The 26,896-nt window shown below is 55.8% G+C and overlaps 7 protein-coding genes across 7 annotated transcripts; 2 read left to right on the top strand and 5 right to left on the bottom strand.

Annotated features, from left to right (window-relative positions):
- Positions 1-1,693: 1,693 nt before the first annotated feature.
- HRG_08357 (protein-L-isoaspartate(D-aspartate) o-methyltransferase (PCMT) domain-containing protein) lies at positions 1,694-2,525 on the top strand (the record flags this gene model as incomplete). Its single annotated transcript, XM_044866828.1, has 2 exons — positions 1,694-2,277; positions 2,381-2,525. The coding sequence occupies 2 exons, from the start codon at positions 1,694-1,696 to the stop codon at positions 2,523-2,525; spliced, it is 729 nt and encodes a 242-aa protein (XP_044717715.1).
- Positions 2,526-2,950: 425 nt separating this feature from the next.
- HRG_08356 (uncharacterized protein) lies at positions 2,951-3,595 on the bottom strand (the record flags this gene model as incomplete). The annotated part of the gene is made up of 1 exon (XM_044866827.1): positions 2,951-3,595. One exon carries the CDS (start codon positions 3,593-3,595, stop codon positions 2,951-2,953), a length of 645 nt encoding a protein of 214 aa, XP_044717714.1.
- A 3,344-nt stretch (positions 3,596-6,939) lies between these two features.
- On the top strand, positions 6,940-7,299 carry HRG_08355 (uncharacterized protein; the record flags this gene model as incomplete). The annotated part of the gene is made up of 1 exon (XM_044866826.1): positions 6,940-7,299. The coding sequence occupies one exon, from the start codon at positions 6,940-6,942 to the stop codon at positions 7,297-7,299; it is 360 nt and encodes a 119-aa protein (XP_044717713.1).
- A 1,234-nt stretch (positions 7,300-8,533) lies between these two features.
- Positions 8,534-15,442, bottom strand: HRG_08354 (condensation domain-containing protein; the record flags this gene model as incomplete). Its single annotated transcript, XM_044866825.1, has 1 exon — positions 8,534-15,442. One exon carries the CDS (start codon positions 15,440-15,442, stop codon positions 8,534-8,536), a length of 6,909 nt encoding a protein of 2,302 aa, XP_044717712.1.
- Positions 15,443-18,151: 2,709 nt separating this feature from the next.
- HRG_08353 (cupin domain-containing protein) lies at positions 18,152-18,808 on the bottom strand (the record flags this gene model as incomplete). Its single annotated transcript, XM_044866824.1, has 2 exons — positions 18,152-18,518; positions 18,768-18,808. The coding sequence occupies 2 exons, from the start codon at positions 18,806-18,808 to the stop codon at positions 18,152-18,154; spliced, it is 408 nt and encodes a 135-aa protein (XP_044717711.1).
- A 1,009-nt stretch (positions 18,809-19,817) lies between these two features.
- Positions 19,818-21,532, bottom strand: HRG_08352 (C6 zinc finger domain-containing protein; the record flags this gene model as incomplete). Its single annotated transcript, XM_044866823.1, has 4 exons — positions 19,818-20,394; positions 20,458-20,741; positions 20,795-20,952; positions 21,046-21,532. The coding sequence occupies 4 exons, from the start codon at positions 21,530-21,532 to the stop codon at positions 19,818-19,820; spliced, it is 1,506 nt and encodes a 501-aa protein (XP_044717710.1).
- A 1,436-nt stretch (positions 21,533-22,968) lies between these two features.
- On the bottom strand, positions 22,969-23,523 carry HRG_08351 (uncharacterized protein; the record flags this gene model as incomplete). Its single annotated transcript, XM_044866822.1, has 1 exon — positions 22,969-23,523. One exon carries the CDS (start codon positions 23,521-23,523, stop codon positions 22,969-22,971), a length of 555 nt encoding a protein of 184 aa, XP_044717709.1.
- Positions 23,524-26,896: the final 3,373 nt, after the last annotated feature.

Below are 26,896 nucleotides of genomic sequence, written 5' to 3'. Positions count from 1 at the left end.
AGATCCTCCACGAGCAGCTACGACAACAGCAGCCGATCAATCCTGCATACGCCTCGCTCCTACCCTCGGAGACGCGTTTCCAAGTCGCCGCGGATGCCCTCAATGATATCCGGCAACGGTATGGGCCCCTCATGAGCTCGCCATCACGAGAAAACTTGCGGGTTCTTGCGAAAGTGAACACCGAGTCTATCGCGATGGCGTCACATTCCCAGGGCATAGTCAGCGATAAGAATAGCCGAACCCAGGCGTATGCGAATCGAATGAAGAGAGGCAAGATTGTCAGGCCGCGCGGAGAGTTTATCACGAGCTCCAGCATGGCCGACATCACCCGGGAGTATGAGGAGCTCCAGGCAAAGCAAACCCGGCTTCAAACGCGCCAGGAGATAAGGATGCATCTTAAACGAGTTCGTGGAGAGATGCAGAAGATCCGAGAAGACTATAAAGTCGGGAAGAAGCAGTTAGTCAATGGCAGAGTCAAGACATTGAACTTTAAGCCCTGGCTAGAGTTTACGGGACGAGACGTTGAGTTCTACACTCTGGAGCAAAGTTGCGATACCCTCATGCGGGAGCTCAAAGAGCCATCCAAGGAATCCTTTTCTATGATACCACGAAGAGAAATAACTCCGCCAGAGATGTCAGGCGCGCGCAGCGACCCGACCTCGCCCACTTACAGATATGTCGTCGTTGCCCGGCAGTGACGATACCGTCTATTTCACAGGCCTCGATCTTGACAAACATAGTGAGGATGGCGCCGACGATGAAGACGAGGACAATTTACTCGACACGCAAGAGAATATACCCTCATCGCCGCCGTTAGCAGCGGTTGAAGCGGTAGTCGATACACCATGCCCTCGACCGCGCACCCGATCGTCCAACAAGATACAGCAGACGCTCCAGGAACACAGGTATGGATAAAATAGCTCTCAGAGACGCACAACAGGCGAAATTACTACATAATACGTCTATTTGGACTCACAAACGCGGTCTTCCTATCTCTTCGACTGGAAGGCGGCAGCTCCTAAATAGGCCCAAAGACGTGATTTTTTCACTTTTCGTTGTTACTTGCGTCTTTAGGTGATCCGCAGCTATTGATCACATGTATATTTTAGCTATTTGAAGTCGCATTGACGGCACCATGAAGCGAAGCGTAGAATTTCCCTTGATTTTGCACCCCAAATTGAGGACCCTGCTGTGCCGGATTTTTTGGGCTGTGCCGGATTTTTTGGGCCAACTAAGTGGCGAAGACACTTAGTTGGGCTGCTGTGGCCCCACACCAAGATCAACGGGTACGCCCGAACAGTAATTACAGTGCCTGGACGACGACATGGTCTCCCCCTCCGCCCTTTCTGCCCCCCGGCCGTGACTCGTCACCGCCGTCGCCCTGACGTCTTGCTACCGTCGCGACAACAACCGTCACGACACCTTTGGGCCCGACCGACCTTGCTGCTGCTCCGCATGCCGTCCGTCGGCTTGAGGGCTGACCGACCACCTCGTAGCTGCCGGTTGGCTGGCGTCGACACCGTCTCCTCGCCCTCTGCTCTGCTGCTCGCCGAGCCCATCGGCTGCCCCGAAGGCTGCTGCCCTGGCGTCCCTCACCACACTTCCCGGGGCCGCGTTCGCTCGTCGTCTCTCCCGCCGCTGCTCGCCTCTCTGTCCGCCGCTCCCTCTCGTCGTGCGACGACCCGCCTCCAGCATGGCCTGGCGCTGCTCGGGCGCCTCCAACGCCGCCCTCGTCGACAACATGTGGCGCCACGGCCTCATCACTGACCCGTCGGTCAAGGAGGCCTTCTTGCGCGTCGACCGCGCCCACTACGCACCCGCCTGCCCCTACGAGGACTCGCCCCAGCCCATCGGCCACGCCGCCACCATCTCGGCCCCGCACATGCACGCCTCGGCCGTCGAGCACCTGCTGCCGCGCCTGCTGCCCGCCTCGCCCGCCTCGCCCGCCCCGCGCGTCCTCGATGTCGGCTCCGGCTCCGGCTACCTGACGCACCTGCTGGCCGAGCTGGTCGGCGAGCGCGGCCTCGTCGTCGGCCTCGAGCACATCCCCGAGCTGCGCGACCTCGGCGCCGCCAACATGCGCAAGAGCCCCGAGGGCGCCCGCCTGCTGGACAGCGGCAGGGTGCGCTTCAGGCTGGGCGACGGTCGCCTCGGCCTTTGCGAGGACGCGAGGCAGGGCGAGGAGGCCTACGGCACTGGCTGGGATGTGATACATGTGGGAGCGTCGGCCAGCGAGGTGCACCCGCAGTTGCTTGACCAGCTCAAGTCCCCGGGCTGGTATGTCAGCTCGCTCCCCCTGCCCCCCCTTTTCTCGCTCGACAAGAGACAGGGTCTCGAATCTGTTTCGGAGCATTGACGGACGCTATTGTCTGTGCCGCAGCATATTCATCCCCGTAGACGATGACCGGGACGGCTACTCGCAGCACATATGGCGCATTGCCAAGGACGATTCGGGCAACGTCTCCAAGGAGCGACTGTTCGGCGTGCGATACGTGCCCCTGACGGACGCCCCGAGCATAGCATGAGCGAAGAGACGGCAGACGAGATGAAGAGAGACGAAGATGCTGCTCTCAGTCGACTCAGGCAGGTATCGGACACTTGATCCTAAAACGAACGGAAATTGGGACGATGCGTTTGGACTCGTTGACAATAACACTACCAGACTGCTACTAATAAAGAAAGCTAACATTACGTGATTTGTTGCCGCCATGCCTTGCCAGAGGACTTCGTACAGGCTCATACTCATCAGACCGTTTCACTAATGCTGCTGCTCGGCCTCGCGGATTCGTTGACGCGAGCCGAGTCCACGTCATGTTGCTCCCTTCCTGCCATGCCTCCGCCCAGGCTTCTCATGTCGTTGACAATCTAATTACGTGGCACGAGTCCTTGATGCCGGATCTCGACCTTTTCTCGCACCCCAAGTCTCACCCATCCCCGGTGTGTGTTCCGCTCACGAAAGACCGATGGCAAGGGCCACGGCGCCGAGGCCGAGCAATACCGTAACGCGGCCGACGGGGCGGGCGAGCCCCTCGCTGATAAGGACTGGCGTGTCCGTGTTCCGGGCGCCAGTGCCTCCCGTGGGGGCCGCGACACCAGGAGGGTTGCCAGTTTGCCCGGAGAAGCCGTCCTCAGGGAAGCCGGTCTGATCAGCGCCAGAGCCATCGTCGGGAAAGCCCGTCTCGATGGGCGAGTTGTTGCCTGACAGGCCGGTCTTGGTAGGCGCGCTGTCATCGGCGAAGCTAGTCTGGCCGGCGTCGTCGTCATCCGCAAAAGACTGGCCATCACCGCCTCGGGCCAAGCCAGTCTGCGCGGACTGGGCCTGCCGGGCACCAGTCTGCTCGGCCTGCACCTGCCGACCACCAGTCTCATTGGGCCGGCCCTGGGGAATACCAGTCTCCTGGAAATCGGCGTCTTCCCCGTCTCCCTCGGAAGAGGTCGATTCCGATTCGGGTGCGTTAGTGGCGACGACTGCAGCGATTGCGGCCCCCCCGGCGGCCGTCCTGCGGACCATGTAAGAGCCGGCGGCAGGGTTGCCGAGCTGGAGGCCGGAGGCGACGGCGGCCACGAGAGCGGTGAGGACAATGGTTCGGACCATGTTGGCGGGCGTAGTGGGAGAGAAAGGGGATGTGGTGGGAGGCGGGTGCTGATGCGGTGCTGTTGCGAGAGCACACCCTCGTTCAAGTCGTCTCGTCTAGCGCAGCTAAAGTATCGGCCACTGAGCGCTGTTCGAGGAGAAAGAGATTGTCACAAGGACCGGCGCAGCGTCCAGGGATAAAGAGTTGTTGACGAGCGCGTTGTTTGGAGCAGCCTCGATGTCTTGTGTCGATGCTGGTGTGCGAGCTGAGTGTGATGGTCCCTCAATCCTTGGACGGCGATCAAGAGACAATTATATAGCTTCCGTGGCCAGCCCCATCACCCGGCCGCCGCCAAAAGCCACCGTGCCTGCCAGCCGCCGCTATCGAATAAGCCAAGCCAAGGCACGGAGACAGCGTCAGAGACCCAAGACGTTGCCGTGGAGCGTGGCAGGTCGCATCGCAAGACATGGGCAGTATAGCGCCTCGGCGTCCATGTCTTGGTCGGCGAGTTTCTTCAAGACGCCCCCTACCCTTCCCTTGTCCCTGCTCGTCGACGAGTTGCCAGATGTGGCGGGGCGGCGTCTCCGGTTGTCCGGGTGGTGAAGAAAGGGGGTCGAGGGGGGGGTGTGGGCGTTGAACGATGAGACGGCCGGCAAGAAGGGCGAAGGCGAAAAGGGCGCTGCGGTATGCGGCTGCGAACGCGATCCAGACGGAACAATGGGATGGCGGGCGAGTGACTTTTTGTCAATCGACGAGACACGAGGTTTTGTTCTGCGCATAACTCGCCAGACCCGCCAAGGGGGACTTAAAGGGAGGCCAGAGGACGACGACGAGGCGCAGTCGACGATGTTGTCTCAGACAATCAAGGTTGGACCTCGACGATCGCTGGCGCCAACAAGGATCGATTTTCCCTGGTTGCCGTCCCGGCTTGGATTTCTCGCCTGGAATGCGCCTACGAGCGTGACGGGCATGGCGGTTGCGCGTCCCCAGCCTCGGTGCATTCCGGACTGTCCGTCCGTCGTCCAGGCTTCCGAGCTTGCATGGCTGGCCGCGCGGACTGGTTGGTCGGCCACTTTTGAGAGAGGGCGATCGCTGTTTCGCACTGAAGATGCTGCCGATGGACGGCAACTCGGAGCGTCCAAAAATAGCCCAGAGCCAGGCCAAAGGCGGCACTGGCGATGAAGTCAAAAGCCGCAGGGTGCGAGGGGCGTTTTCCATTCTACGCTTTCTGAATCCAGCAAACCACCCTTCTGGTCCGCTCTTGGGATTGTTTCTAAGCGGCAGCAAGAGGTGTTGAGCTGTCTGGTGTCCGGGTAATAGCTCGAGAGGCTGAATCGGTCGGTCTCTGGGCGGCTTGTTGGCCGTTCGTTCTCCGCTGCTCCGGTACGCTCCTGTCTGCAGTGCATCCTGGGAATGGGAAAATCTGGAAGCTGGTTTACATCCAATCGTTTTGCTCCCTGTCCTGTGTTATCTGTGAAGAGCCTCAACTTCAGTTGTCCGGCTCCTGCGTGTAGGAAGCGGAAGGACGGCACGAATAGAGCCATGTGAGCTCAATTCCGGCTTCTCTTTATCCCTCCATGGTCTCGGTTGTACCTGTGAGGAAATTCAAATTGCACTGCTGCTCCTCTAGTTCACTCCTAATCTAAGCCTCGAGAGTTCACAGATAGTGTCGTCATAGAGAGCAACGCACATCGGACCATTAGCAAGCGCGCTCTTCGGCCGCGGTGTCTTCCCAGTTTCCCAGCTTCCCTAACCTCGGCAACACGAATAATCAGAGTCATAACACCCCAAAAGTCCTGCAGCCAGTGAAGAGAAAGCCAAGACAGCGGCGCTGGCAAAGTGTCTCCCCCCGCCACATATGCACGCGAGCTGGCCAGCTCACCGTTGGAGCTTGAGCTTATCTCCGATTTGTGGGCTGTATTAATAAGTAGTGCCAGAGACAAGAGGCGAGAGGAGTGAGCGATTATGGGGAGGAGTAGCGGAGAAACACAGATGCACAGATAAAAATAGCATCCTGATGGGGGGCCAGGCAAGACAGCCACTCCAATTGTGCTGTAGCGGAGGCAAGACAGGGGCACCAAGGCACCTTAAACTCCTTGTAGATGGGGCAGTATAGTTTTCATGCCGCCTGAAGGAGGGTGGGCGGTATTCAGCAGCGCCCCGTCTCGCCGGCGCAGGGGCGAGGCCGAGTGATCTGCAACGTGGGCGAGTCTCCTGTTTAGCTTCGGGAGCTTGGCTCTTTTTCGGGGCCTTGGAGGGGCTGTCTCTTTGCCACACTAACAAATAAAGGACCTGGGCTCTGCCGGCTGGGTGGAACCTCAGCATCTTGCCCTGTTAGCTGTGCTGGAAAGACACAGGAGAGTTTGGAAGTCGTTTTCAGATGCCCTGCCTTGCTATGCAGAGGCTGAGAACGAGGCTTGACAAGCAACTTGGCCAAGTGTCTTACGCCGAACTGTCCTCTTTTGCTACTATGCGTGGACGACATTGTCTGGGTGGGGGAAGCCATCGTGACGTTCGGAGCTCGAGCCTTGCACGACCCTTTGAGCGAGCTGTGCCTTTTCCTTTGCACAGCCATCTCGCCAGACTGCTCTTACATATTTCAATGTTGCATATCTCGGGATGGATCAGAAAGGCTTAAGCCTCTTAAAAATGAGGTCTGCACGGGTAGCACCCTTCAAAGCATCGCCAAAGGAGTGTCCACCGTTTGACCGCACGATGGGCGACCCATTCACCACGGATGAAACTTGTAATGAAGCTTGGGACACGCTGCGTGCGGCGCAAAACCGACATACCATTGTCAAAGAATGGTAAATCCCTGAATGCAAACCTACAGACCGGCGTGGTCTGTCGTCATGTAGGGAGTGGGGACAAAGAGACGAAGAATGGCCCTTGTCCGCCACGACCGGCCTGGCACAACGCCAAGTTGACGATGGCCAAAGGCTGAGACCCGGAGACCGTCACAGTTACTCTCATTGTAGAGTCACGCTTTGCTTTTCTTCCGCAGAATACATGCCCTTTGCTTGCCGTGTGCGAATACACTGATGTCCTCACGGGGGGTTAATTGGCATCTCTTCACGTCCGTTAGTTCGTCGAGACTATGCGCACAGGCTGAGCGCACTCTTCTCCGACCGTCAATCTGATGGTGCGGCTCTCTGGGGCTGAAGAAGAGCATCGAGCGTGTGGTTGGAACTGTAGCGACACCGTGTGTCGGGAGTTGCTGGTTGCAGCGTCAAAGCCCATGGCAGACTAAGAACGACGACTACAAAGACATAACCGCCAACGCCGACGCAGCATGTACAGAGGCGCGCCGAACAAAGCGGAAGAGGCAATCGACAGGAACAGAAATGCACTCAAAAAGCTCGCCATGGGCCCTGCTAGGGCTCTTGTCTCCTCCTCTTCATCCCCCACGGCCCTCTTCCCCTTTGCACTGCTCTACTTCCCTCGCATTCCAAGTATCCGCCACAGCGCGCAAGCCCCATTTCCGAACATGAGCTCTCAGAAAATTAAAGAGTACGTGATATGGGTCGGCGGTCCCACTCTGGTTCTATTCCTCTTCATCGTATGCTTGTGGCAGGCTGGGAACCTGCACGATTACCTGCGCAAAAAGCGCAAACTTCGATTGGCGCAAAAAAACAACGAAGACCCCGAGCAGCGGCCCCCCTGCTACCAGTCCCGCAGCTCAACCGCAGTCGGCGCCGAAGCCGGGGGACAAGGCGGCCGATAACCCGGCCCCGGCAGCACGGGCCCCGTCCGGCAACGACCGACGGCGCCGCCTCACTTATAAAGCTCGCCGTCCCCCAACTCAGGACAGCAGCAACAGCAATGGCAAGTCGTTCTTCGCTAACCACCCGGCCGCCGCTCTCTGGGCTGCCGTGGCTTGTCGACCCAGGGATAAGCACCGCTCCGACCTGGTCAGAGGCGGGCTGGCGGACCGGGCGACGATCTCGGCGTCATGTTGTATCGACGACGAAGGAGAGCGCGGCGAATGTTGAAATGGTGCGCAGGCGCGCCGAATCAGACTCGGGCTGACGCTTCTTGTCTTGTGCTCGATTATGTGTGCTCCAAAGATCATGTTTTCTTTTCCCCAAGAGCGAATAGCGAGCGGTTGTGGTTCCAGCAGCGTACTTTTCAGTAGCAATTCCAGCATATCATAGAAGTCCCGCACGGCCCTGGCTGGAGTGCCAGAAGTGGCTTGTCGAAAGAGAGGTGAGACATGGGCGTGGCGGTACGGAGACCGAAACTTTGCAACTGCGCACATCTATCCATACCCCTTTCATCCAATGTAATCCAGCACACCTCTGCCTAACTGAAGCCGAGCACATTCATGTACGTACTGTGCAGAATAACCCCCGGTCTCACGTACGGCACTCTGGCATGCCGCAGGCCATTTGCGGACTGCCGGAAAGAGATCTATCGTGAATAGTGATTTGCCACCCTTGCCCTGGCTTCGTGGAGGCAAATCCAGTCTGCCCCTTCGCGCAACTCGACATGCATGTAGAATGAATAGTCACACGGCGGTTGCCCAACTATCCGATCAATGGGTCGCTGCATCCCGTTAATGAATACATCCACCATCTGGCAGAGGTTTTTGAGAAAGTCTTGCGCCAGGGTTGACGGGATGGCTGGCTCCATATATGCAATTTGGAGTGAGACGAGCCATTGCTTGGAGCACGACTCGACGACGCGGGCATGTCGGCGCAACTTTGAAGTCTTTCGCGAAAGCCTGGCGTCTCGTGGGCAAGACTCTCCATCCGCTGCTGCTGGAAATGCCTCAGGAGGTCGAGGACGGTCCAGGACGGGAGCAGCGCCAGGAGCGTCGACCCTTTTATTGCCTTGCCTCGACAGGTCGTAAACGTAGGGGTGGAAGCTCCGATAATCCTGCACGGGTCGCCCGTCGTGGGCGGCCTTGAGGGTGTCGATATAACAGGAACGAGAAATGGCGTCGTATTCACCGAAGCCTAGCAGTCTTTTCTGCGATTGCAGTCGGCGGCAGCGGCAAGGTCGCCCAGCACGGGATGACGAAAGATGTCGGCCACGGTCAGCCACAGGCTGTTGCTTTCGTGTGCCTTGGAAACAAGCCGCATTGCTGCGATGGAGTCGCCTCCGGATTTGAAAAAGTCATCTCTGGGCCTGAACATTCGAGAGGAGTTCAGGACTTGGGCCCAGAGCTCCTGCAGCAGCCTCTCCGCGTGCGTCAGGGGCGCCGAGCTGGACGCCTCTTCGTCCGCACTCCCGTGGAGCTGAACTGTATCCTGCGGCGCAGACGTGACATTTGTTGCCGATAGGCTCAGCTGGGCCGTGTCGCAAGGGCCCATGATGTTGAGTTGGTTTATGCGGACGTTGCTGTTTGTGGCGATGGAAAAGAGTGCGTGTCGGAAGCTATCCTGGAGGCGTCCGGCCGACTCGTCGTCGAGCAACGAGGTTGAGTATTGAAGCGACAGCGTCATGGTGGACTCGCCGCACACGACATGAAGATTGGCCTCAAATTCGGTCGGGTCTTCGGCCGAAAGGGGGTGCGCCATGATGCCGTCGGGGGTTGGGGGATCCTCGAAGGGCCGTCGAGTGTAGGAAACGACGGTGTTGAACAGGCCCTGTCTAGACAGACGGAGAGCATGAAGGATCTCTCCGAGAGAAACTCGTTGGTTGTGGTAGGCATCCAGAAAGTCTTCCTGAACCTGTTGCGCGGCTTGGACAACCGTCGAGCGCCCGACGGAGAAGCGGATCCGCGAGACGGTCATGTTGATCAGGGGGCCGGCCATCTCGTTGACACCTGCGATGGGGACATCTCTCCCGCTCGCCACGTAGCCAAATGCCACATCGTCTGATGCGGTGTATCGCGATACTACGAGAGCCCAGGCCAGCTGGACCATGTTGGCCACCGTCACGCCGTGTTCGCCCCGGAACCTGTGAAGAGGCCGCATGTCGTCGACAACCGTCTTCAACGTCCGCAGGGACGCGTGACCCGTCGATTCAGTGACAAGGGGGGTCAGAAAGCAGGGTCGTGCATCGGCCAGCCTGGATGTCCAGTACTCCAACGATTCGGCAGCCGAAGACTTTTGCAATAGTGCGACGTAGGTCCCGTACGAGGGGGCCGGCGAGTCGACCAGGACGCCCTCATATGCCTGGGCAAGCTCGCGGAAGATGAGATGCAGGGACGAGGCGTCCATGAGTGCGTGGTGGCATGAGACGCGGGCAAAGAGCTGCCCGGCCGCGGTCGTGCATAGCATCAGCTGGTGCCATGGCTCGCCTGGGGCATACTCGGGCCGCCCCTCGCGGGCAAAGGCAGAGGCCACATCGTCGGACGATTCGCAGTGAATGCACACAACGCGGGGCTCCCAGCTCTTCAGGACGACTTGGTAGAACAGGTGCCCCTCGGAGACCGACTCGATGAGGACGGTGCGCAGGATCGAGTGCCGGCGAACGGCCGTCTGCCACGCGCGCGAGAACTTGACGGGATCGACAGCGCGAGCCCCGGCAGCTCGGAACTCGCATATCGACTGGACTTGATATCGGGACTGGTCCTTCCACTGGCCCATGATGATACCTTGCTGGATGGGGGAGCAGGGATAAATGTCTTCGACATCAGACGCGTTCGCAATGCCGTTCTGGGGCAAAAGCTCGTGCTGCAGGCGGGCGAGCTCGCTATACGTCAGCGTCAGTAAGGGGAAGTCGGCGAGGGTAAACGTCAGGGGCAGAGCCTCGAGTCTCGCGGCCAGCTCCTCGAGCGAGCAGCGGTAAGCCTGAACCCAGCGCCGCACCTCGGGCTGGCGTTGCATATGCTGGTGGAAGCCGAAGATGACCGACAGCTGGTTTCCCCAGGTGCCCGCGTCAATCTCAAGCAGGGCGAGACGCCGCACGCTGCTTCCAACGTTGGACAAGGACGCCTCGGTGGGACAAGGCACGACCTGCAACAGACCCTCGGCATCCTGCGCCTGCTGATGGCGGCCGCTAAAGTTGAACATGACCTCGATGCGCTCGTGTGACGAAAAGGCCTCTCGCCCGTCGAGGGTGAGGAAGCGCGCTGCAAAGTACGCCATGCCACGCTCGGGGATGCTTCGACGCGTGTCCTTGACTCTCCGCAGTATGTCTACGATATCGTTGGAGTCGTCGTCGACGGACACGTGAATGGGTGTCATGGTCGTGAACCATCCCACAGTGTCGGACAGGTCCATCGAGTTCCCCCAGGGCTCGCGGCCGTGGCCCTCGTTGAAGATGGTTGGAACCGGCCTGTCGGGGAAGACTCGGTGGAAGGAGTGGAACAAGGCGGCAAGCAGAACCTCGACGGGCTCGGTGCGCAGGGGGCTTTGGCCAAGAAGCAACGAGGCCACGTCCTCGACGACAAGCCCCTCGTTTACGCGCCTGCCGTAGACGTTGCTCTCGGGTGCCACTCCCCAGTAGCTGCTCCCGTCCGTGACCGGCGTCTCGATAGGCAGGGCTTGTGCCGGCGATCCAACCTCGAGCGTGTGGCCGGCCAGCATCCGGGTCCAACGTTGAAACGAGACGGGTTCCTTGAGAACGGCGACAGATGGGTGCAGGACGGCGTCGGCGAGTTCGCGCATCATGATCTGCCAGGAGACAATGTCGACGACCAAGTGGTGAGCCACGATGAAGAGGAGCTGCTTGCCGTCTTCCGCTACCCGGATCGAGTCGAGCGAGAATACGGGCCCCTTGTCGAGGTCCAACCGGCGCTGTGCCGACCAAATCACCCTTTCGGCGTCCTTCGACCTTTCCACGCCATGGAACCCGAGCCGGAAAGATCCGTCCACCTGGGACTCAATGTGCTGCTTCCAGCCGTGCTCGGTCTGGGAGAAGCGCGCACGAAGCATTGGGTGCCTCGAAACGAGAGCCTCGGCCGCGCGTCTGAGTTCCTGCGAGCCGATGGGGCGCCCGGCCTCGAGGCACACGCTCTGGTTGAACCTTTCCTGGCCGTCGTCATGCGACCCCTGAGCCGCCGCCATGGACTGCATGTACAGCTGCTGGATCGGCGAGAGGTCAAAGGGAGCGCTGGCCGTGTCCGTGAACGGCGTGGCCTCGCCACTGGCAGTGGCTCTGAGCGCAAGCTGAGCGATGGATGCGCTCTGCAAAACGTCCCGGAGAAGAAGTGACATGTCATGACGTGTGCGGCATCGCGAGACAAGTTGCATTCCCGTGATGGAGTCGCCGCCCATGCTGAGAAAGGAGCGGCCCAGCGAGACCTGATCGAGAGAGAGATGAAGTATCTCGGCCACCACCGCCTGAAGCTGTCGCTGCACCTCGTTTGCCGGCGCCCTGGGGCCTTCGTCACCTTCTCTGTCAAGCCCCGTCAAGCCGTCGAAGCGCTCTGCGTCCATGTCCTCGATCCACTGCACCAGCTTCTTGCGATCGACCTTGTGCGAGGCCGTCAGCGGCATGGACGCGAGCGAGATCCAGACAGTCGGCACCATGTACTCGGGCACCCTCGTCAGAAGCTGCTCGCGAACCAAGGAGGCCTTTTTGAGGGCGCTGGAAACTTGCGCTGGCGTAGTCGGCTGCACCTCTGCGTCACGCTCCCCCCTGCTCGTCATGAGGCCGCGCAGGGTCAGCAGCCCGAGGAGACGCCCCTGACAGGGGCCGCGACGGGGATAGAGGACAATGGCATCGGCAACTGTTGCATGCCGCAAAACATGGTGCTCAACTTCACCAATCTCGATCCGTTGGCCCCGTATTTTGACTTGGCTGTCTCCTCGGCCGATGTAGTTGAAGGAGCCGTCGTCGTTCTGAGTGACCAGGTCTCCGGTGCGATACATACGCCGTACTTCGCTTCTCGATTTGAGCAGACGATACCGATCCAACCAAGATGGATTATATAAAAAGGAAGCCGCCGTCTTGTCCGGGTCGTGGAGGTAGCCCCGGGCGAGCTGAGGTCCCTCGACGAGCAGCTCGCCTACGGCGCCCACCCCAACCAGCTTGTTGTGATCCGCCCGATTCACGACCCATGCACCGCCGGCGATTGCGTGGCCAAGATTGAGTGTCGGGCCGCCGCTGTACTCGGCGACTGTCGAGATGATGGAGCACTCTGTCAAGCCATAGGCACTGAAGACGCGGGCTTGCGCCAGCCAGGGCTTCACGTGCTCAGCGTGGACGGCTTCGCCGCCGGCGACAATGGTGCGCAGCCCGGGGCAGTCGGAGGGTTTCAGCGTGCCCAGGACGGTCGGGGTCACGAGGAGGTAGTTGGCGCCCAGTCTTCGAATGGCACCGGCCAAGTCGTTCATCTTGTCCTCCTCCGACGGCAGACACACGCATCCGCCAAACTGGAGCGGCACAAGAATGTCGTGAAGGGCCATGTCGAAAGTCAGGTTGGCAAACTGAAGCGAGCGGGTATCTCTGTTGATTCCCAGTTTCTCGCCTTGGACCTGAACGCTCGTCGCAATGGCGCCGTGCTCGAGAACAACCCCCTTGGGTGTCCCTGTTGAACCCGACGTGTGCATGACAAACGCCACATTGTCCGGCCTGACATTCTGCTGCGGCCGTTTCAGACCACTAGGAAGATCCGAGAAGAAGTCATCGTCGACTGGCAGAACGTGGTGTGCCAAGTCTTTCAACTGTGCGGCATAGCACGGGCTCGCCAGCACCACCTGGGCGCCAGTGTTGCTGAGAATGGCCCGGAGGCGTGAGATTGGATCGGCCCTGACCGGCACTACCGCACCGCCGGCCTTGAGGATGGCGAAGATGCAGACTACAACCCACTTGGACTTGTCGAGGCAAAGGGGAACCATGGCCTCGGGGCCGATGCCGAGGGCGACGAGGCGGTTGGCCAGCCGCTCCGAATGCCGGTCCAGCTCCCCGTGAGAGAGGCTGCCATCCCATGCGCTTACAGCAGGCGCGTCGTGTTTGGAGAGCGCGTGTCGTCGCACGAGCTCGTGCACAAGAGCTGGCTCTTTCTCGGGCATCTCTCGATCCCACTGGGCCATTTGCGTCACTTCCTGGGGACTGACCATCTCGACGTCGCCCACAACTTTCACAGACTCGTTCCCGGTGCCGCTGCTGAACAAGGCGAGTTGGGTGATGACGTTCTGAAATACACCGAGGAGGCGCCGCATCTGCCGACCGGAAACGACGTTCTCGTCGAACTGGCAGACCACCTGCACAGCGGTTAGGTCCTGTCCTATCTCGCACTCGACGGTAAGAGCGTAGTCGTAGAACTCATTAATTGGGAATCTGACCATCTCGAGCCCCAGTATGTCGCGGTATATGAGCTCATGGCTCTTCCCGATGGGCTGGACAGCAAAGATGTGTCGCATGTCAAAGCCGGCCCCCACGAGACGGCGGATATGCTGCAAGCCCGTATGTTCGAATGGCAGCATGTCGACTGCCTGTTGGTGAACGGCGACCAGGTAATCATAAACTGGCTGGGTGCGGTCTATGCGGATTCGAACAGGAACAGTGGCAATAGTCGGCGCGATCATGTCGGCCACACCTCGCACTGGAGCCGATCGTCCGGAGAGAGGCATGGCGAAGAGCACGTCGTCGCCGCTCCGGGACGAGACTGTCAACGCCCACGCGGCTCGAAGAAACGAGGCCAGCGTGATGGACCCAGTCAGATGCCCGACATGTATGCCGCAGCTCATGCTCTGCGACGGGGAGGGCTGGTAGGGGGGGGTTGGCGGTGCTGGAAACGGCACGCCGGCGTCGCCGTCCAGCTGAGACCGCCAGAAAGACTCGGCAGAGGTCGAGTCTCGACGCCGCTCCTCGATATAGCGGATGAAGTGCGAATACGGCGGCGCCCGGGGCCCTTCCTGCAGAGAGTATATCCTGGAAACGGCTTCGAACATCTTGAGCAAGCTCCACCCATCGTAGACACTGTGGTGGGCCGTGAAGACGAATATGCACCCCTTTTGCGGAGACTCGACAATGGCCAGTCGCATGAGTGGCGATCCATAACTCATTCCCTGGCCGGAATCATCTTCCAGGTATTGGTCAACGTTGGAGCCCGAGAGCCAGGTCAAGGGCTGCCGAACGACGACTTGTAGAGCGCCCGAGATTCGCCCAGGAACAATCCGCGTCCTGGCAATCGGGGCCACCCGGACCAGCTCGCCCCACGACTGTTTGAAACGGGCCAGGTCGACGGTGTCGAGAACGCGGTAAGCCCAACGTCCGACATAGGCGTGCGGCTGCTGGGCTGTGGCGGACATGAGGCCTTCTTGGAGGGGTGTACACGGGTAGACGTCCTCAATGTCTCCTACAGGGACGCGGCACAGGGCTGCGACATGGCTGAGCTCCCCGGCGAGGTTAATTTGTGTCTGGGCTCCGTCTGCCGAGCCCTTGACCTCCCTCCATAGCTCGAAACGCTGGACCTCATCAACGTCCTCGGACCTCTGGACAGGGTCATTCTTCCGCTCTTCAGCTGTACGTGCCGTGTCTGCTAGCCTCGTGTTTCGAAACACCTCAGACGTGCTGAGAGATATACCATTGCCGGAGTCATTCGCCATGGAGACCGGGGGTATGGCCAGGGACAAATCGCCGCGCCAGTCGGGAAAGTCATGGGTGCCGACCCGGTCCTGTTCCACTCCGAGGACTGCTGCCCACAGCGACTGCAGCCTCTTCTCTGTCTCGGTAACGAGAGGGCTTTTCTTCGAGTCGGCCAAGGCGAAGTTAGACACCTCGTTCTCTGCAAGGCTCTCCAGAGACTGGCGGAGCATATCCCAGTTCACCTCCCCCGAGATTTGTAGTGGAAACTTGGTGACAGGGAGGTAAAGCTCTGGCACCAGGTGGGATGGCAGGGCGTCGGAGAGAGAGGCCCTCAGTCGAAGCAGAGGCCCCCTCAGCTCGGCGGAGATGGGAAGCAGTGCTGTTCCTACTGCATTCACCCGCGAGTCAAGTTCGACAACATCGTCGTATTTTAGTTCCATGGCAACAGCGAGCAAAGGCTTGTGGGTAGTTTCCGTGGGTACCACCAAGCTTGCCACGACGCTCCTGACGTGGCCAAGGGTTTGTTTGACGGCGTCCTCTATCTCGCGAGGATCGACTGGCCGGCCGTCAATTGTTAAATGCCGGTCCTCTCGTCCAAGTCCGATGATCTCGCCCACGAACTGATTCGTTGCCAGGTCGCGTGAGATCTCCGTGCTCCATTTTTCGCTGGGCGGGAGATGGTCCCCAGCAACGACGTCGAGTTCTGCGACTGTGGAGTCCTCACTGCCGCTCCAGTCCAAGATATTCATGTTGAGTGGCTATATTACCCTAAAAGAATCGGTAGCGCAGTCAACCCAAGGAGATTGTCTTGCGTAGGTTCTTTGAGTGCTTTTGGCTTTCTGGCAAGGGGGAAAGAATTAGGCGATGATTCTGGCGGCGAAGATCTCCAAGAAAGGTTGGAATCAAAAGCGGGATGACCGCCGAGATAAGACTCGACGTGAGCTGCCCGCAACTGGCCAAGCTTGAGCCATGGTGATAACCTGTAAGTCAGTGACATGAGCCTTGGTTGGTGTGTCATTTGGCCGTGTTCGCGTCGAATGCAACGGACTGATCATTCAGCGGCACGCAGCCCGATGAGGAAGGCAGAAGACGCTGCATAGGCGCGAAAAGCCTCGCCAAATGGGCGAGAAGTCTGCCGATGGGTGCATGCGAATCGTAGAGAGTCGAGACGGATTAACGTCGTGCTCCGTACTGGATACGGGATGACGATCTGCGGCCTGCGTGCAGGCCACGGCGTGATTTATTCTTCAAGTATATATGTGTGCCACATGGAAGTCTACGGTTGGAGTGGCGTTGTCGACGCGACGTCTGATATCCAAGGCGGCTGCTCTCACTGGACGCTGCCTGCACGAAGAGACAAGTTCTTGCGAATCGCGTGCCCTAAACGCCGAACTTGCCTGCATGTCCGTGGAGGGTTGCGAGAGCAAGTGGGATGAGAGGGTCAGAGCCATGGCCAGTTGAACACGCATCCATACCCAACTTGATGCCTACAAGGTGGTGCTGGATGTCGTGGAACCATGGCATTTCAAGGAGGCCTTTGTTGGTGGCAGCAACTCTCTCCGTAAGCCGAACGTGGTCTGATGCTTACCTGAGTATATGATGACAGTGCCAGCAGACAGGTGATGAAGACAGATTCCGAGTCGATATCCGCATGCCCCAGCGCCGACGGTAACGGCACGCCTGCCAAACATCATCGTCCTCCCGAAATAAAAGCGCGCTCCCGACGTCGATATGATGATGAAGCTTGCCCACAATGGTGCTTACTCTGTCTATAGCTGTAGGACAGTGAAAATGGGGCCCGATTGCCATCTTTGTTTTTTATGTGGATGGCATGGACCGTCGAAGCGTTGTACGGTCAAGAACGTAGACCGCCGAGGAGACAGGAAGACTCAGTGTTTAGCCCGCAGGCCTCTTCGCGCTCAGCCTGGCCTATAGAGTGCTTCAAAAGGCCCAATAATGAATAAATACCCATGCTGCATGCATATGCAGGTTTTAGAAGGACGCAGCAGCTGCAGTTGCGGTAAGAGGTGGACAGGCTTGACGTCTTCGCTTGGATCCATGGTGGCCGTGCGAACGGAGCTGCTTACTCCTTCCTCATGGTGGTTCATAATCTGATACCCAATACGAACTGAATCAGCGTAGCCAGTGGGGAGGCCCGGATTACATATAGGCGAGACGTGTAATGCGACGTCAGGCCCATCTGTCTATCCACCGGGGAACCTCTTTGCCGCCAACGAAGTTGCCGGAATCTCCGACTCAGTAGGCGTATACCCCCCTGAGGAAGGAGGTGACTGGAGAACCAGGTAGGCCCGTAAATACAGTCTTGTGCTTAACTATTATACGTACATAGTCAGATTCGTTCATTATCCAAGAGGGTAAGCATTGTCTCGAGCGATAAATGTGAAACGATGGAAGCAGTACGGCCCATATCATACTAATTGCTTGGTCAAGGGCCTATTAAAGGGGCAAAGTTTTCCCACTTACGAGCTAATCGATTGCAACGCTTGAGCTCTTGAGGTGGCTCTGCTTGTTTATATTCGAGCTCAGTTCCAGCCGCTTGCCCACGGCTACCCTTTGACTAGTGCTCTTGGCCCGAAAGGTAAGATAGCTGCGTACTATGGCGTGGGTAAATTGAGCACTGGGCCAGCTTACGACATGGATCACGATAAGTCTCGAGTACATGGAGTGTTTCGAGCTTCTCCCGATGTTTCGGATCGCAGTGGAATCGTCCAGCCTGCTTTGGGCTTACGCCTCGTCGGTAAGTGACAGGAACTACCATTGAATAAAGACTCACGTGTGGTCCGTGGTGTTGGCATTTCACTGGACAACGAACGATTCTATGCGCGCACGCACACATATATACTACGGCCGGGCACGAGCAAGTAGTCAAAGCATAGCGTCGGTAAAACCGTGAGACCCTCTCCCATATTGAGCCGTGGCCCGAAACAGCGGATGCTGCTATCAAAGTCCACCCAGCATTGCATTTGACGGGGTCATTCTGCTCAGCAAAGAACTGCTTCTTCGTCTTCACTGGCAAGACTCTTCTGTGCCTTTGGGGAGCGAAGACGGTATATTCGTCATAAATAAAGAATGCAACTGGTAGGAGTGGCCAGCTGTCGTACTGCCTCTCTTTCCATCTCACTTTCCGACTACCAACCCTCATCGAGAACCGTCAATGCTTTATAGCCCCCTTTCTTCACAACGTCGGTGTCAACGACCATTATGGCCATGAACTTGCAACGCTCGTCCTTGCTGTTGTTGTCTCCGACGGTGTGGTGGCAACCGGGCAGCTCCATGAACGTCTGGCCTGGCTTGTACACCTTGGGAGGGTTGCCGTTCATGCCGCTCAGCATCTCGCCCTCCTGGATGACGGCCACGACCTGGGCGCCGCCGTGACGGTGCGGCGGGGTCCAGCCGTTGGGCGGGAGTACCAGCTGCAGGCCAATGATTGATTTGCCGGGCGCGTTCTGAAGTTCGTAGTCGAACAAGACCTCGCCAATCTCTCTTGGTCGGAGCCTGGGAGGTGTTAGTGCTGATACTTGCGTCAAGACGAGGGTGCTACTTGCGAGCCTTGGGCGGCCTGATTAACTGCCATGTTGGACAGTTGATAAGTAGAAAAGATAGGATAAAAGGAAGAGCAGATATTAGCAAGGTGAGCAGTGACTTGAATGTGTTGTGCCTCGAAGGAGGTCGTGTAAGCCCCCTTATATACCTTTGCTTTGGCCACCGAGCGGCGCCCCAAAGGAACCCAAGACACGGATGGACGTTGAGTCGCGCAGGCCGATACTTTCCACGACGAGGCGCATTGCATTGGACTGAAAGGCACAAATTCGGGTCAAGCAAGTCCAGAATCTCCGCTAATTGGAGCAGGAAGCCCGTTCGGGTCGCACGACAAGGCGGCGAGCAACCGGCTTCCCGAATGACCCGAACGCCAAGCCCGAATACGCGGGAGTACCTGTGTTTCGCCCATCAAGTGCTGGAAGCTCAAGTATCCTTCAGTACTTCGGGCCGCATGCGCTCGGGAAAGCCGCCTGGGTCGGATGCCCGGGACCGGCTTCCTGTCAGCATCACAATATACAGGAGAGAACGATGTGTACTCGGATGAGAACAGGACATCCAGACACCACAAGACCAGACTGGCATGTACGGTGCACTGTTTCCATTAATCAACCCCAAAGCACTGGGTATTCTCATCAAAGTCGACACCTCGAGCCGGGAGCCCACGGAGGACAACATGGCCGCATCGTTGAACCTCGGGGCATGGATGTGTAAAGTGGCCCAATGTCCGTTGTGGACGACGCCTGTGCCATTCTCAGCGCCGACGAAAATCATGGCCGCCAACTGAGTTACACCTGTTCCATCGCCGCGCCGCACACGGCCCATCCCGACTTTGAGTGCCTGGGAAGCAATCTTTGAGCCCGCCGATCTGCCAAATTGGAGACAACCTGTCGTTCCCGGTCATGTAAGCGAAGCTAGTATCGTGCTCGCTGAGCTCTCAAGCCAGCTCTTACGCGCCGAGTCGTTCGTCTAGCATCGCCCCGAACCATGCCGGCTTGCAGGAGCTCAGAAACCAGGCAGATTCTCACCTACTTGTCTCCTAGCCGAGACCGGTCGGTTCATAACACGGATGCCGTCGTCATGACTCCCAAGCCTCTGGCGGTGAAGATTGTATTTCGTCGACGAAGCCTCGAAGCCCGGTGACCCACCGACGGGCGGAGGGGACAGGCAGGAATAACAGAAATCATCTTCGCTCCTCGAGGGCTGAGTATTCTTCGACATCCTCCAGATGTACGCGTGTCTCAGAACTGTTCCCATCTAGATGTCTCCAATATTGTCAAAAGTCACGTCATCTAACATGGCATCTAGAGAGCTGCCGGAGGGTGTAACATCTAGGTACTCAACACGCGAACTGGGGAAAGTTTCGTCGCCCACTTGCGGAACCGCGCCGAGAGGGCCCAACATGAGGTTCCCATGTGCATCTCGAATCTCAAACACGGCCTTGGCCATAAGTTTGATCTCGCCGGACCACTTTGACGCCTGCAACCATATGCCCTCGAAAGCTTTGAGGATTCCGAGAAAGACGCGGACGCGGTCCTTGGCGCGAGCATGCTCGACGCCCCTCAGATGGTGCTCGCATGCCGACATGTGCGTCGCCATCGCCAGCGAGCCCATGCACATGACGAACGGGCTGTGGCTCGTCGGCGACGTGGGCACCGTGAGCAGGTCAACAAAGGTCATGGCCGCACGGATCGCCTTATGCGTGTGCCTGTCGTAGTGCTTCTCCTCGGGAGGGACGACCTCGGCAGGTAATGGCGGCGCATAGTTGGAGCACAGCAGCTCCATTGTGCTGTAGTGAAGCGTGGACCTCGGTCTGTGAAGGTGCGTGGCCACTCTGCAGCAGGTCAGTCGAGCTCATCAACGATGATTCGCAGCAATAGGGATTGAGGAGACGTACGTGTTGATCACCATGTGAGCCCGGAAGAGAACCTCGTCGACGGTGCCGTCGACACGGACCGGATCTCGCTTGCTTTGCGGGAGGTGCAGGTGCCAGCTCATGATGTTTGCTTCTGCATTCTTGACGAGCGACGACGGCGATCCACCGGCGATGTCTCCAGCAGCCAGCGACGTTCCGAGTATGCGAGTCGCGTCGATGAGATATGTAAAGGACGAAAAGTCCTTCTCGCAGTCTTCGAACCCACGGTTGTCGTATTCCGTCAGTGTCCGTGGAGGAAGAATGCTCTGTCCATGCAATTAGCTTCGACCCGGTTTTACGCACCCAAGACAACACTCACGGATTCCGTGTAGCACACCTCTTCGCCAGGGAGATCGACATCAGCATCCACAGTCCACATGGAAAAGGTTGGCCAGTGCCGAATGCCAGCAAAAAGAGCGTCGACAACGTAGAGCTCCCACCAGGTCCGTCGCCAGCTCTCCTCCAAGACGGCGTCTCCTTGGCCGTGATCGACCGCAAAAGCCTGGCGGTTGAGCGATATGGCCAGTGCCATGCATTTGGCGCGCTCCAGAACCGCATCCGCCCTCTCACTCTCGCCGCTCCATTCCGAAACAAGGGCGAAGAGCAAGAGAGCTTGAACACTGAAGCCGTTGGACGGCATTTGTTTCTGCAGGACCCGTTCTGCGTCCTGCCGGTACATGCCCGATCGGCCATCGTGGACGTACAACGAGCCAATCAAGTTCATGATGACGGCCAAACTTGCGACTGTTGCGGGGTCTCCGTCATATTGGCACATGAGATGGGGTCGAGGCAGCACAAACGGGTGTCCCTTGAAGAAGTAGGCGTAGAATCCATCAATGGCCGTGCTGGTGGCCAGGCTGTTGGTCCCGGAAGCCGTGATCCGCGGGGAGGATTCGACGGCCAGAGGAAAGGAGGATCCCAGAGTCTGTGCCTCGCGATGCCGACTGGTGGCGGGAGCCGGGAAGCCGGCGCCGTCTTCATCGCTCCGAGGCCCCGGTTTCCTCGCCCCTCCTCGGTTCAACTCCCTCCGGCGGCCCCGCCGCAGGTTGGTATACATGCACTTCTTGTTGAGCGAGTGACAGCGCGAGCATGTCGGCAGAGCAGCGTCGCAGCGTAGGTGCTGAGCGCGACAAATGGTGCACGCCATCGATACTCGGCTCTTTGTCTTCATGTTCACGGCTTGTTCAGCATCCTGTCCGCCGATACTTGCTTCCTCGTGAGAAGTCATTGAAAGAGCGAGGCGGTTCCAAAAAAGGGTCTGATATGCGAGAAAAAATGGCCTAAAGCACCCGTCGTTGCTGTTGAGCTCCTCATTTCAGGCTGGACGCCGGAAGTGGTGAAGTCCTAAGAAATCCATCCTCGCGTGGCGTCAGCTGATTAATGACGGGGATATCAGTAATAACGGCCATTGCCAGTCGGGGCCCCAATGGAAAAGTCGCTGGAGCAGTGGAGCTGGAACCTCAACAAAAGATTGCCCAGCGCTGGGAAATGCCCCTGGATAGGTAAAATGACACTCAAGGCACCAATAATGGCGGCTACCGGCCAGAAGGGGAAGGACACCGCCAAGGCAAACAAAGTCACGGCCGTTTCCCGGACAAGAAGTCAAGATCCATTAACAAATAGGTCGGAATTCACGTTATAAGCGCTGAAACGGACCCGCCTTGAGGGTAAAACGTCGTGATCGGAGAGCGGGCGAGCAGAGCCGCCCATCTCCCCACGTCACTAAAAGGAAAAAGCAGCCCGTTGATCGCTGCGTACATAATGGCACCAAGCAAGATGTAATTTGGGTTGCTGCACAGAGTTGGGCAGATTGCCACTTCGTAATGGCAAAGTCCTGGTGTCCTGGAATCCCAGGATTGCGTTATCACTGGAATCAGGGGCACGTCAACCACTCGAGGCAGGCTTCACTTAGTGAGAAGTATTCTCCCTACTTACGGAGTAGTGGAGTCGGGGAGGAAATCGCCTTTTTAAAAAGCCAATTGACTCAAGTAGACATCGAATTGAACGTGGCCCGCGGTGCATACCCGTTGGACATCGTCTTGGACATTTGCGGATACTCAACCGAGAATTGGTCCACTCCATGTAATGCTAGCAGATTTTCTATTATTATTATTATTATAGGAGCGAACGGGGGATAGTCGGACTGAAAGTCTTCATGAATCCTACCCAGCCCCGGCGGAAGAAGCAGCGACGATTTTGCTGTGGAAATCTCGGGAAGCCCCCCTTACAGGACGCTCAAAGTGGCGGGCCAAGCTTACGTAGATCGAAACCAACGCGCCAAATTCACGAGGCATGAAGATACTGCAGACTTTGCGCAACTATGTGGCTCTCGATTATGCTGTCATTTTTACAGACGCTCAGGTAGAACCCGATCCAATCATGTACGGACTAACATGTACAAACTAATACCCTTGAATCCTTGCCATGGCAAGGTGAGGCGGAGCCAAGCGGGTCGAGACAATGGCCGCCAGTGAGAGCAGTATGGGAACGATTCTACTGCTTCTTGTAGTAGTCGCCACCATAGCCGTGCTTGTTGTAGTCGCCGCCATAGCCGTAGTCGCCGCCGTAGCCATTATTGTAGTCGCCGCCATAGTTGTCACCGCCCCTCTTGTACTGACCGTGGCCGTAGTCGTTCTTGTAGTCGCCGCCATAACCGTACCTGTTGTAACCGCGGCCATAGCCATACTCGCCGCCGTAGCCGTTGTTGTAGTCGCCACCGTAGCCGTTGTTGTAGTCGCCGCCATAGTTGTCACCGCCCCTCTTGTAGTTACCGCCGCCATAGCCGACCTTGTAGTCGCCGCCATAGCCATAGTCGCCACCATAGCCGTTCCTGTAGTGATCATCATGGCCGTAGTCGTTGTAATCGCCCCTCTTGTAGTGGTCGTTGCCATAGCCGCCGACCTTGTAGTCGCCGCCGTAGCCATAGTCGCCGCCGTAGCTGTTCTTGTAGCCATCGTAATTGCCGAAGTCCTTGTACCCGTCCTTGCCAGCAATGGGCGCGGCCAGAGCCGAGGCAAGGAAAAGGGTGGCAGCAGCAATGAACTTCATCTTGAAGAGTGGAAGAGGAGTTGAAAAAGAGTAACTGGAAGAGGAGTGTTGAGTAGATGGTTGATGAGTGAATGAATGTGATGATGAGAAGTGGATGATGATTCTACTTTGATCGGGGGGGGAACCAGCGATATTTGTACTCGAGCCCGTCCCCCTGGAACTCGACCACGGTCCGAGGGCCTCACCACTGACATTCGAGCGTCTGGGCTGTGTGAATCCGAAATTTGCTTCCTCTCAATCCGAGAGTGCCTCGAAGAAGCCGCTGCGGCTATTACGGAGATTGAAGTGCACAGTCAAGCGCAGGGAACTGTGCTTAGCTGCAGTATACGTCTAAGCAAGGGAAAAATGCGAGTCACCGCTAAGACATCCAACCCTTCCCCAGGGGGTGACGTGTACGCCAAAGCCCTCGAAGAACAAAGCAAAAACGAAAGGTCATGCAGTGAGCTGCTACCCGCCCCCTGTCATTGAAGGGGGAAGGCGGGCGGATGATGTGGAAATAGCCGGAGAGAAACGGTGTGTCTGCGACAAAACGAACTGAACAGTAGATCTCTGCTTCTCAGCTCGACGCAACTGTAAGCCACCCGGAGGTTACCCATGGTAGATGTCTACTACAAACAAATGGAAAACTGCCTTTGGAAACACCGCCATAGCCCTAGCGGCTGACGCTCCACATGCAGTCAAGGCTGATGTAAGGACTCTCGAGCGAGATGATCCGCTTACTAGCCAGTGAGGATCTAAAAAAGAACGGATATTTTTACATTTATATCGCCAAGGCACGATGAATAGATGCAGCAATGCTGTTACGTGTACTTCGTAGACAAGACTTGCAAAGTAGCGGCGCGGAAGGCCACAGTCTTCGTGAATCAGATAAACCCCTTGATGGAGGCGTGAGAGGTACGAAATTGGCTTCGAACACAGCTGCTTTTTACTCTGCGAGGATGAGTCTTAGACGTGCGACTTGGGCGTTTCTTTTCACCCACTCAGATCAAATCCCCCCTCTCTCCTTATTCACGAACGGCCAGGACCGATCCAAGCGGACTGGGGGAGCGTGGGTGAATTGCAAAAGAAGCTGCCCGCGGCTGGCTCGAGCACCAAGACACAAAAAGCCGGAAGCGATCCGTCCCGACCAGCAGCCATCCAAAAGGAGGCATCGCGCTTAGACCGAGTCTTGACTGTAAGCAGAGGGGCTATGCCTAGATACCCCTGTCAAGCTACTGTGCGGAGTATGCAGCCTCCTTGGAATCAGATTTCCTAAATGAGGCAGGGCGAGCAAAGACACGTCAGGCTCAGGAGACCAGGGGCAATCTGCTCGAGGGGAACTAAGACATGGCTGGCCTCTGCCGCTAAGTCTCGGCACTGGTACCGGACCTGTTTGCCTCACTATGGACGAGCTGAACAAGCGAAACTTGGAACAACATTTTGCTAACGCGTGCGCGTGTCAAGTTTACCGATCCTTGCAAAAATCATTTTGACTACGCCTCATTATCAAAACATGACTCGTAATATCGTGAACGTGTTCCAACGGTCCCGGCCGTCTTCCGTGAAGCCCCCGAATACGTCCCGCATTTTGTCTCCGGCGTCCTTTAACTTGATTGTTTTCTTTTTCGTGTAGCAGCAGGCGGGGATGCTTGCGTTGGCTGTATGTGGTTCATGATTCAAGTGCAGATTCCGCTTATGTTTCCCATACGTGTAGTCGGCCTCTAGCAGGATCTCGATTTTCTCGACTAGTGCGGTGGTTTGGGCTTTGCTTACTGCTTTGTCTTTCTCGGTCACACGCGCATTGTTTGAAAAATATAGGCGTGGAAGTCGGGCTCTCTTAATTGCAATTCCGCTGCTCATAGGTGCCAGGAAAGGCAAAATATAACACTCATAAGAGGCATATAAAAGAGACCATCTGCCTATCCTAATACCGGAAGCCGACCTTAGCTAAGTCGCCACGCGGTAGGACTTCACCAACGCTAGCCTAGATAGAAAAAGACTAAAGGCACCGCTAGCCTTTAGTTAGGGGTTATCTAAATTCTCGAACATTACTTATATAGCTTCGGCTAAGACCTAAATTAACGCTTACGGCCCGACTTATATTAACCTAAAAAGGTTTTTAAAGACTAAGTAGATTAAGACACGGCTAAAGCTAACGGGTAGATATTTAAAAAGGCCTAAAAATAGAACTTCTTTAGAGGAATATATATATAGTATCTAAAAAAGTACTAGAAATATTAAGGTTTACGCTCTATAACCTTAAAGATATAATATAGTAAGGTAGTATATTTACTAGTAAATAAAAAAAGGATTATTAACTTTAAGACTTCTTTTATATACTAATATACTATTAATAAATTCTATTAAAATCCTACCTTATACTCCCTCTTCCCTTTTATTATATAGTATTATATAATTGCTTAATTCCCTAAATTCGTACTATTACTTATATACCGTAAAAGGTTATAAGCTTAGCTTACTTCCTTTAAGCTAGCTAGTAAACTAACTACTTCTACCTTTAAAATTTCTCTTTAAAATATCCGATTAAGATTCCTCTTAAACTTTCCCCTCATTTCTTTAAAGCTCTTACGCTCTAAAACTACTATTTAAACTTCTTAATCCCTATAAATAAAATAATACTAAATTTATATAAAAATATAAATAGAAAGAATATAAATTTACTAAACTTAAGGAAAATTTAAATTATAACTTATAAACTATAAGGATAAAAGCTATCCTTATAAAAGAAAAGCTTATTACTATTCTAAAGTAAGTAAATTATATATAGACTATAGAAGCTTTATTTATAGTATTCCTTTAACTTAAGGATAGTCCTTTAATATAAAGTCGGTGTAAAAAATACTAAAGAAGTATAAGATAAGCTTAAAAGGCTATATAATCTATTAAGTGTTTTATTAAGTTATTTACTTATTAAGTAGCTATTTAATCTTAGTCCCTTAAACTTTTATTTAAAGAATACTTTTATAAGATAAAGGAAAATATAGAAATTCTAAAAGTTATTCTTATAATATAGATTCTTAATTACCTTAATAAAGAATCTAGAAGCTATATTATAAATATTATATAGAGCTTAAAGTATAACTCTATAGTATTTACCTTAAGATCTATTATAGCTAGCCTTTTAAATAAAGCTAAAAGAATAAATAATATAGATAAATCTTTAAGAGAGCCTTTTTAATATAAAGAAAGCCTTAGAAATTATATAGAAATTCTATAAATACTCTTATAAAGAGAGATATAAGAAGTATATATAAGTTATATAAAGGTAAAATTAAAAGTAAGGGGTTAGATAGGTAGGGCAAAGTTATTTAATTCTTATAAGGGTAGTAATTATAGTAAGGGAGTAATTATTATAATGCTTTAATTATCCTTC

Source organism: Hirsutella rhossiliensis (genome assembly GCF_020360975.1).
Source record: "Hirsutella rhossiliensis strain HR02 chromosome Unknown scaffold00010, whole genome shotgun sequence".
Lineage (NCBI taxonomy): Eukaryota > Fungi > Ascomycota > Sordariomycetes > Hypocreales > Ophiocordycipitaceae > Hirsutella > Hirsutella rhossiliensis.
This window is presented reverse-complemented; position numbering and strand designations above follow the sequence as displayed.